At 56.9% G+C, this 11,497-nt stretch overlaps 2 protein-coding genes across 2 annotated transcripts; both read left to right on the forward strand.

Moving 5' to 3' along the window:
* Positions 1-4,431: 4,431 nt before the first annotated feature.
* Positions 4,432-6,139, forward strand: LOC149750803 (uncharacterized; the record flags this gene model as incomplete). The annotated part of the gene is made up of 1 exon (XM_089914497.1): positions 4,432-6,139. A coding segment is annotated over one exon (1,701 nt), but the record flags the coding sequence as incomplete, so codon positions are not given.
* A 1,075-nt stretch (positions 6,140-7,214) lies between these two features.
* On the forward strand, positions 7,215-8,497 carry LOC149750804 (uncharacterized). Its single transcript, XM_089897406.1, has one exon. It carries the CDS (start codon positions 7,225-7,227, stop codon positions 8,356-8,358), a length of 1,134 nt encoding a protein of 377 aa, XP_089753532.1. The 5' UTR covers positions 7,215-7,224; the 3' UTR covers positions 8,359-8,497.
* Positions 8,498-11,497: the final 3,000 nt, after the last annotated feature.

Consider the following 11,497-nt stretch of genomic DNA (forward strand, 5'->3'; position numbering starts at 1 on the left):
TTTAACTGTGCCCTGCTGGCCTGTTCATAGCCTGACGTCCTCTCAGGTGGCACCAAAGAGCCTGCGACCTGGGAAGCACAGAGGATTTCTCAGATGTTGCCACAAGGCAGCTTCAGCTAGCATTGCAGATCAAGGCTTCAGGGCTCTCATTTTCTTTATTTCTCCAGACAATCAAAACCTTTTACCTGAAAATCTGCCTGATACCAGATGAATGTGGGAACTGGGTTTCTGGAAGACAGGTCTTGGCAATGTTCCCAGTGGATGTGTAAACCTTCCTCATGTCCAGAATTCCCAGGGCTTTGAGGAGGTGGGGATGGGGGTAGGAGGGCAGGAGCCTGAAGGGAGAAGGCAGATGAGGTGTGGATGCCAAGCAGTCTGTTTACTCCCATTTGCTGCAGGTTACTTTTAAATGGGATAAAATCATCCTCTAATCCCCTTTATCTCTGTTCAGCACTTCTAGAAAAGAGCTACTTGACACTTTAGGTGAGTGTTAAATATGTAGGAATGAAAGGCACATGATACTCAGTGGAAACTGAAGGATGGAGAAATCTGAGAGCATGTACATTATGTGCCTCCTTCATGTCTTGAAAATGGAACCACGTGAGGTGAAGGGAGAGCAGATGCCTTGATTGTGTGGGAAGTATCTCAGGATACACTCACATGTCCCTATTCTCGGGGTGGGTATGGGGGGTCTTGGCCCTTGTGTCCTCCTCACACATGTCTCCCCAGAGAGGCAGAGAGACATGAACCTCCCTCACCTCACCTCACCTCACTCACCTCACCTCCCTCACCTCACCTCACCTCACCTCCCTCACCTCACCTCCCTAACCACACCTCCCTCACCTCACCTCCCGCCCTCCCTCACCTCACCTCCATCACCTCCCTCACCTCTCCTCCCTCACGTCCCACACCTCACCTCACCTCCCTCACCTCGCCTCCGGCACCTCCCTCAACTCACCTCACCTCACCTCACTGCCCTCACCTCACATCCCTCATCTCCCTCACCTCAGGTCCCTCATCTCACCTCAACTCCCTCACGTCACCTCATCTCCCCCACCTCACCTCCATCACCGCCCTCACCTCACATCCCTCACCTCACCTCACCTCACAACCCTCAACTCGCTCAAAACACCAACCTCACCTCACCTCCCTCACCTCAATTCACCTCCCTCACCTCACCTTCCTCACCTCCATCATCTCCCTCACCTCACCTTCCTCACCTCCATCATCTCAGCTCCCTCACCTCCCTTGCCTCATCTCCCTCAAATCCCTCACCTCACCTAACCACCCTCACCTCACCTCTCTCACCTCCCTCAACTCACCTCCCTCACCTCACCTCAACTCCCTCACCTCACCTACCTCAACTCATCTCCCTTCCTTCCTCACCTGACCTCCCTCACCTGACCTCCCTCACTTCACCTCCATCACCTCACCTCCCTCACCTCCCTCAACTAACCTGCCCCCTCCCTCACCTCCTCTCCCTCACCTCAACTCCCTCCCTCCCTCACCTCCTTCACCTCCCTCACCTCCCTCAACTCACCTCCTCACTTCACCTCCCTCCCTCCCTCCATCACCTCACCTGCCTCACCTCCCTCAAATAACCTCCCCCTCCCTCACCTCAACTCCCTCACCTCAACTCCCTCCCTCCCTCACCTCCTTCACCTCCCTCAAATCACCTAACTCACCTCACTTCCCTCACCTCCCTCACCTTCCTCACCTCACCCCCCACTCACCTCACCTCCCTCACCTCCCTCACCTCCCCTCCCAAACCTTCCTCACTTCACTTCACCTCCCTCACCACACCTCCTCCACCTCCCTCACATCATATCCCTCACCTCACCTCCCTCACCTCACCTCACCTCCCTCACCTCAACTAATCTCCCTCATCTCACCTCCCTCACGTCCCTCACCACACCTCCCTCAACTCACAACCCTCAACTCCCTCACCCCACCATCTCACCTCCCTCAACTACCTCACCTCACCTCTCTCACCTCACCTCCCTCACCTCCCACACCTCAACTCCCTCACCTCACCTCACTCACCTCACCACCCTCAGCTCCCACCCTAACCTCCCTCACCTCATTCACCTAACCTCAACCCCATCACCTCACCTCCCTCCCTCACCCCCCTCACCTCACCTCTCTCACCTCACCTCACCTCCCTCACTCACCTCCCTCCCTCACCTCCCTCACATCGGTCACCTCACCTCACTTCCCTCACCTCACTTCCCTCCCTCACCACCCTAAACTCCCTCACCTCATCTCCCACCCTCACCCACCTCCCTCACCTCACCTCCCTCACCTCACCTCCCAAACCTCCCTCACTTCAACTCACCTCCCTCACCTCACCTCACCTCCCTCACATCCCTCAACTCACCTCCCTCACTTGCCCACCTCCCTCACCTCAACTCCCTCACCTCACCTCACTCACCTCACCACCCTCAGCTCCCACCCTAACCTCTCTCACCTCACTCACCTAACCTCAACCCCATAACCTATCCTCCCTCCCTCACCTCCCTCACCTCACCACCCTCACCTCCCTCCCTCCCTCACATCACCTCCCTCACCTCACTTCACCTCACCTAAACTCCCTCACCTCAACTTCCTAATGTCACATCCCTCACCTCACTTCCCGCCCTCCCTCACCTCACCTCCATCACTTCCTTCACCTCACCTCCATCACCTCCCTCTCCTCATCTCCCTCACGTCCCTCACCTCACCTCACCTCCCTCACTGCCCTCACATCACATTCCTCGCCTCACCTCACCTCCCTCCCTCACCTCACCTCTCTCCCTCCCTCACATCCCTCACCTCACCTCCTTCACCACCCTCTTCTGACATCCCTCACATCACCTCCCACACCTAACCTCACCTCCCTCACCTCACCTCACCTCCCTCACATCACCTCCCTCAACTCACCACCCTCAACTCGCTCAACACACCAACCTCACCTCACCTCCTTCACCTCAATTCACCTCCCTCACCTCACCTCCCTCACCTCCATCACCTCACCTCCCTCACATCAGCTCCCTCACCTCACTCACCTCACCTCCCTCACCTCCCTCACCTCACCTGCCTCAACTCATCACCCTCCCTTCCTCACCTGGCCTCCCTCATCACACCTCCCTCACTTCACCTCCCTCCCTGCCTCAATCACCTCAACTCCCTCACCTCCCTCACCTCACCACCCTCACCTCTCTCACCTCACCTCCCTCACCTCCTTCACCTGACCTCAACTCCCTCACCTCCCTCACCTTTCCTCACCTCCCTCAAATCACCTCCCTCACCTTCCAAACCTCTCCTCACCTCCCTTACCTCAACTCACCTCCCTCACCTACCTCACCTCACCTCACCTCCCTCACGTCACTTCTCCCTCAACTCACCTCACCTCCCTCACCTCACCTCCCTCATCTCTCACACCTCATATCCCTCACCTCTCTCACATAACCTCCCTCACGTCCCTCACTTCACCTCACCTCCCTCACCTCAATTTACCTCCCTCACATCTCACACCTCTCTGTGCCCTAACATCACCTCACCTACATAACCTCACCTCCCTCACCTCCCTCACTTCCCTCATCTCCTCACCTCATTAACCTCCTCACCTCCCTAAACTCCCTCACCTCCCTCACCTCTTCACTTCCTCACCTCCTCACCACCCTCACCTCCCTCACCTCCTCACCTCCATCATCTCCACAACTCTCTCACTTCCCTCACCTCCCTCACATCCGTCACCTCTTTTCCTCACCTCCCTCACCTCCTCACATCACTCACCTCCCTCAACTCCATAGCTTCTTCACCTCGTCATCTCCATCATTTCTGCACCTCCCTCACCTCCTCACCTCCCTCATCCCCTCACTTCCCTCACCTCCTCACCTCCCTCACCTCCTCACCTCCCTCACATCCTCACCTCCTCACCACACTCACCTCCTCACAATGCTCACCTCCTGCCCTCCCACACCTTCCTCACATCCTCCCCTCCCTCACCTCCTTCACCTCTCTCCTTTCCTCACCTCCTCAACTATTCACCTCATAACGTCCCTCATATCCCCACATCCCTCACCTCCCTCACCTTCTCACCACCTACTCCTCCCTCACCTCCCTCTCCTCCCACTCCTCCTCACCTCCCTCACCGCCCTCAACTCAGCACCTTCCTCCACCTCACCTCTCCCTCCTCCCTCCCCTCCAAACCACCCTCACCACCATCATCACCCTCACCGCCTCAACTCCCTATCCTCCCTCACCTCCCATACCTCCCACACCTCCCACACTTCCCTTACCTCCTCACCTCCCTCACCTCCCTCCCCTCCCACATCTCCTCACCTCCCTCATCTCTGCACCTCCCTCACCTCACTCATCTCCTCACCTCCACACCTCCTCACCTCCCTCACCTCCCTCTCCTCCACACCTCCATGATCTCCACACCACTCTCACTTCCCTCACCTGCCTCACATCCCTCACCTACTCATCTCCTCACCTCCCTCACCTCCTCAAATCACTCAAATCCCCCAACTCCATCACTTCTTCACCTTATCTTCCTTGTTTCATCACCTCCTCATCTCCCTCACCTCCCTCCCATCTCAAACTCCTCACCTCTCTCACCTAATCACCTCCTCACCACCCTCACCTCCTCACCATGCTCACCTCCTGTCCTCCATCACCTCCCTCACCTCTTCACCTTCCTCAGCTCTCTCATCTGCTCACCTCCCACACACCCCTCACCTCCTCACCAGCTTACCTACCTCACCTCCTCCTCTCCCTCGCCAACTTCACCTCTCTCATCTCCTCACCTCCTCACCTCTTCACCTCCTTACATCCCTACATATCCTCACATCCCTCACCTCCCTTAGTTCCTCACCTCCTTACATCCTCACTTACCTCACGTCCTCAACACTGCACCTCCCTCACCTCCATTACTTCTCTCCCCTCACTCCCCACGTCACCTCCCTCACCTCCCTCACCTTCTCACCGCCTACACCTCCCTCACCTCCCTCTCATCCCACTTCTCCCACTCCTCCTCATTCCTTTATCTCCTCACCTCCCTCACTTCCTCAACTCCCTCATTCCCTCAAATCCATCACCTCCACACATCCCTCACCTGGTCACCTCCCTCACTTCCTCATCCCCCTCACCTACCTCCCCTCCCATAACTCCTCCCCTCCCTCACCTCCTGACCTCTACAACAAATTCACCTCACCACTCTCACCTCCTGTCCTCCCTCACCTCCCTCACCTGTTCACCTCCCTCACCTCCCTCACCTCCTCACCTCCCACACATCCCTCACTTCCTCACCTCCCTCACGCCCTCTCCACCCTCACCTCCTCAATTCAATCAACTCCCTCACCTCCCTCATGTCCTCTCATCCCTCACCTCCACACCTTCCTCAACTCACTCATCTCCTCATCTCCTCACCTCCTCACATCCCTCACCTCCCTCACCTCCTCAACACCCTCACCTCTTCACCTCCCTCATTTCCTCACCTCCCTCACTTCCTCACCTCCCTCATTTCCCTCTCCTCCATCTCCTCCCTCCCCTCCCATAACTCCTCACCTCCCTCACCTCCTCACTTCTTCACCAACCTCACCTCCTCACCATTCTCACCTCCTGTCCTCCCTCATCTCCTCACATCCTCTCCTCCCTCACATATCCACACCTCCCTCACCTCACCTCACTTCCCTTACCTCCCACACCTCTACTCACCTTCCTAACCTCACCTCACCACCATTGAATTACCTCACCTCCCTCATCTCACCTCCCTCACATCATTCACCTCACTTCCCACACCTCACCTCCATTAACTCAACTCCGTCAACACCCTCACCTCATCTCCCTCACCTCACCTCCCTCACCTCACCTCCCAAAACTCACCTCACCTCCTTCACCTTACCTCACCTCCGTCACGTCACCTCCCTCACCTCCCTCACATCACTATCCTCACCTCAACTCCCTCACCAACAACACTTCTCCTCAACTCCCTCACCTCACCTCCCTCACCCTCTCACCTCACCACCCTCACCTCCCTCACCTTACCTCTCCTCCCTCACCTCACCTCACCTCCCTCATCTGAGCTACCTCACATTCCTCACCTCAACTCCCTCACCTCTCTCACCTCACCACACTCACCTCACTTAACTCACCTCCCCCACCTCACATCTCTAACCTGTCTCACATAACCTCCCTCACGTCCCTCACCTCACCTCCCTTACATCACCTCATGTCCCTCTCCTCATCTCACCTCCCTCATCTCTCACACCTCTCCTCAGCACTGTAACCTCACCTCACCTCTGTCACCTCACCTCCCAAACCTCCCTCACCTCCCTCACCTCCCTCATCACCTCACCTCTGCACTCCTCAACTCCCTCATCTACTCACCCCTCTCACCTACTCACCCCCTTCACACCTCACCTCCCACAATTCCATCTCCTCCCTCTCCTCCTCACATCCCTCACCTCTCTCAACTCCTTACCTCCCTCCCCTCCTCACCTCCCTCACCTCACTCTCTTCCCTCACCTCCCACCACTCCCACACCTCCCACACCTACCTCAAATCCTCACCTCACTCACCACCTCATCTCCTCATATCCCTCACCTCTGGACCTCCCTCACTTTGTTCACCTCCCTCACCTCCTCACCTCCCTCAGTTACTCATCTCCTTACCTCCTCACCTACATCACCTCCTGACCACTCTCACCTCCCTCACTCCCTCCCCAACTCACCTCCCTCACCGACCTCACCTCACCTCTCTCACCTCCCTCACCTTACCTCCCTCAACTCTCTCACCTCATATCCCTCACCTCTCTCACATAACCTCTCTCACGTCCCTCACTTCACCTCATGTCCCTCACATCACCTCACCTCCCTCACCTCACCGCACATCCTTCAACTCTCACACCTCTCCTCATCACCCTAACCTCACCTCACCTACGTCATCTAACCTCCCTCACTTCCCTTTCCTCCCTCACCTCGTCAACGGCCTTACCTCCATCCGCGACCTCTCCTCACATTGCTCACCTCCTCATCACCTAACCATCCTCACATCGTAAATACTCTAACCTCCTGACCTACCTCACCTCCCTCACCTCCTCACCTCCCACACGTCCCTCACCTCCTCAATACCCTCAACTCTCCACACCTCCCCCACGTCACCTCAGCTCCCTCACATCCCTCACCTCACCTCCCTTACCTCCTTTAACTCACCGCCTTCACCTCCCTCACTTCCTAATCTATGTCACTACTTCACCTCCTCACTTCCCACATCTCCTCACCTCCCTCAATTCTTCACCACCCTCTCCTCCTCTCCTACTCACCTTCATCACCACACTCACCTCCCTCACCCCCTCACCTCCCTTATCTCCCTGAGTACTCACCTGCTCATCTCCGTCACCTCCTCACTTCCCTCACCTTCCCACCTCCTCTCCTCCATCAACCCCCTCACCTCCCTCACCTCCTCACCTCCCACACCTCCCTCACCTCCCTCACCTCCCTCATATCCATCACCTCTTATCCCCATCACTTCTTCACCTCCTCACCTCACTCACGTCCCTCACATCCTTCACCTCTTCACTTCCCTCACCTCCTCACAACCCTCACCTCCTCACCTCCCTCACCTCCTCACCTCCCTCACCTCCACACTTCCCTCACCACACTCATATCCTCACCTCCACACCTTCTCAACTCCCTCACCTCCCTCACCTCCCCCTCCCTCACCTCCCTCACACCCCTCACCTCCTCATCTCCTCACCTCCCTCAACTCCTCACATCACTAATCTCCCTCACCTCCATCACTTCTTCACCTCCTCATCTCCCTCATTTCCGCACATCCCTCACCTCCTCACCTCCCTCACCTCCACACTTCCCTCGCCACACTCATCTCCTCACCTCCACACCTACTCACCTCCCTAACCTCCCTCACCTCCTCCTCCCTCACCTCACCTCCCTTACATCACCTCACCTCCCTCAACTCATCTCACCTCCCTCACCTCTCACACCTCTCCTCAGCACCCTAACCTCACCTCACCTCTGTCACCTCATCTCCTACACCTCCCTCACCTCCCTCATCACCTCACCTCTGCACCTCCTCAACTCCCTAATCTACTCACCTCCCTCAACTACTCACCTCCCTCCCCACCTCACCTCCCACTATTCCATCTCCTCCCTCTCCTCCTCACCTCCCTCACCTCTCTCAACTCCTTACCTCCCTCACCTACTCACCTCCCTCACCTCACTCTCTTCCCTCACCTCCCACCACTCACACACCTCCCACACCTCCCTCAAATCCTCACCTCCCTCACCACCTCATCTCCTCACATCCCTCACCTCCGGACCTCCCTCACCTCCATCATCTGCCACACTTCCCTAACGTCACAACCTCCCTCAGTTCCTCACCTCTTTACCTCCTCTCCTACTTCACTTCCTCACTTCCTCACCTCCCCCACCTCCTTTACCTCCCTCCCCTCCCTCCACAACTCACCTCCCTCACCTCCCTCTCCTCCCTCTCCTCCTCACCTCCCTCACTTCCATCACCTTCTTACCTCCCTCACCTCATCACCTCCCTCACCACCCTCACCTCCCTCCACTCCCTCCCCACTTCACCTCCCTCACATCCTCACCTCCTCACCACACTCACCTCCTCACCACTCTCACCTCCTGTCCTCCATCACCTCCCTCATCCCTTCACCTCCCTCACCTCCCTCACCTCCTCACCTCACACACATCCCTCACCTCCTCACCTCCTCACTTTCCTCACCTCTCCACACCTCCCTCACTTAACCTCACCCACCTCTCCTCACTTACCTCACCTCCCACACCTCTCCTCACCACCCTAACCTCACCTCACCACACTCAACTTACCTCACCTCCCTCACCTCATCTCCCTCTCATCCCTCACCATAACTCCCTTACCTCACCTCCGTCACTTCCCTCACCTCATGTCCCTCACCTCACCTCGCTCACCAAACTCACCTCACCTCCCACACAACACCTCAACTCCCGCACCTCACCTCAACTCTGTCACGTCACCTCCCTCACCTCACCATCCTCACCTCACCTCTGTCACCTCCCTCCCCTCATTTCAACTACCTCACCTCTCTTCACTCACCTCCAAAACCTCTCCTCACATACCTCCCCTCCCCTCCCTCAACTCCCTCACCTCACCACACTCACCTCTCTCACTTCACCTCTGCTCCCTCACCTCACACCCTCACATTACCTCCCTGACCTCCCTCACATCACCTCCTTCACCTCACCTCCGTCACTTCCCACACCTCACCTCTCTCAACTCACCTCTCCTCCCTCACCTCCCACATCACCTCACCTTCTCACCTCCGTTACCTCCTCACTTCCCTCACCTCCTCAACTTCCTCACCTCCAGACCCTACATCTCGTCACCTCGTGATCTCGTCACCTCCTCACCACCCTCACCACCTCAGCAGTCTCACCTCCTGACCTCCCTCACCTACCACTCCACCCCCTAAGGTCACACACCTCCCTAATTTCATCACCTCCTTACCTTCTCTCCTACCTCACCTCCTCACCTCCTCACCTCCCTACCCTCCCTACCCTCTCTCCCCACATCACCTACATCTCCTCCATGTCCTCCCTCCCCTACACACCACACTCGCTTCCATCACCACACTCACCTCCTCACCTCCCACACCTTCCACACCTCCCACACTGCCCTCAACTCCTTACCTCCCTCACCTCCGTACCTCCCTCACCTCCTAACCTCCCTCACCTCTTCAACACCCTCACCTCACACACATCCCTCACTTCCTTACCTCCTCACCTCCCACACCTCTTCACCTCCTCATCTCCTCACCTCCCTAACCTCATCTCCCCACCCTCAACTTACCTCACCCCCTCTCCTCACCCATTTTACTTCATTCAACTCACCTCCCACACCTCACCTCACATGCCTCACATCCATCACCTGACCTCGCTCACCTCCTTTACCTCACCTCCATCACCAACCTCACCTCATCGCCCTCACCCCACTGCACTCACCTCCCTCACCTCAAATCCCTCACCTCACCTCGCCTCTGTCACGTCACCTCCCTCACCTCCCTCACCTCACCATCCTCACTTCACCTCCCTCAACTCATTTCACCTACCTGACCTCAACTTACTCACCTCCCACAACTCTTCTCACCTCCCAAACCTCACCTCCATCACCTCACTCACTGCACCACCCTTACTTCCCTCACCTCACCTCTTCTCCCACACCTCCCCCCCTCACCTCACCTCCCTGAACTCTCTCCCATCACTTCCTTCACTTCCAGTCCATCACTTCCCTCACCTCACGGCCCTCACCTCATCTCTCCTCACTCACCTCACCTACCTCACATTCCTCACCTCACCTCCCTCAACTCCCTCAACTCACCTCCCTCACCTCCCTCAACTCACCTCCCTCAACTCTCTCATCTCACATCCCTCACATCTCTCACATAACCTCCCTCACCTCCCTCACCTCACCTAACCTCCCTCACCTCTCACACACCTTCTCAGCACCCTAACATCACCTTACCTCTGTCGCCTCCCCTCAGTCCCCTCCCTCACCTCCCTCCTCACCTCACATCCTCACCTCCTCACATCCCTCACTTCCATAACCTCCTCACCTCCCTCATCTCTCCATCGCCCTCCCCTCCCTACCCTCCCATAACTCCTCAACTCCCTCAACCTCTCACCTCCACACCACCCTCAATTCCTAACCATTCTCACCCCTGTCCTCACTCACCACACTCACCTCTTCACCTCCCTCACCTCCTCACTTCCGACTCATCCCTCACCAACTCACCTCCTCACATTCCACACCTCCTCACCTCCTCACCTCCCTCACCTCTACACACCTCCTTCAATTCACCTCACCTCCCTCACCTCCCACACCTCCCTCACCTAACCTCACCTACCTCACCTCAGTTCCCTCACTTCCCACACCTCTCCTCACCTCCCTAACCTCACCTTATCAACCTCAATTTAGCTCACCTCCTTCACCTCAACTTCCTCACGTCATTTAACTCACCTTCCACACCTCACCTCACCTCCTTCACTTCCCTAACCTCAACTCCCTCACCTCACTTATCTCACCACTGTCACCTCTCTCACCTCATCTCCCGCACCTCACCTCCCTCACCTCACCACCGTCACCTCCCTCACCTCAACTCCCACACCTCACCTCACATCCCTCACCTCACCTCACCTCTGTTATGTCACCTCCCTCACCTCCCTCACCTCACCATCCTCACCTCTCCTCCCTCACCTCACCTTCCTCAACTCTCTCACCTCACATCCCTCACCACTCTCACATAACAACTCTCATGCCCCTCAGTTCACCTAACCTCCGTCACATCACCTCACCTCCCCCACCTCACCTCAAACCCCTCACCTCTCACACTTCTCCTCAGCGCCCTAACCTCACCTCACCTCCTTCACCTCACCTCCCTCACCTACCTCACCTCCCTCACCACCTCACCTCCCTCACCACATCACCTCCCTCACTTCCT

This window comes from Delphinapterus leucas, chromosome 1 (assembly GCF_059928025.1).
Source record: "Delphinapterus leucas isolate spDelLeu-1000000601 "Yukka" chromosome 1, BTC_Dleu_Yukka2, whole genome shotgun sequence".
In the NCBI taxonomy this organism is placed as follows: Eukaryota; Metazoa; Chordata; class Mammalia; order Artiodactyla; family Monodontidae; genus Delphinapterus; species Delphinapterus leucas.

Excerpts from the sequence above, each read along its gene's own strand:
- LOC149750804 (XM_089897406.1), top strand. The coding sequence starts at position 7,225 with ATGTCACTACTTCACCTCCTCACTTCCCACATCTCCTCACCTCCCTCA.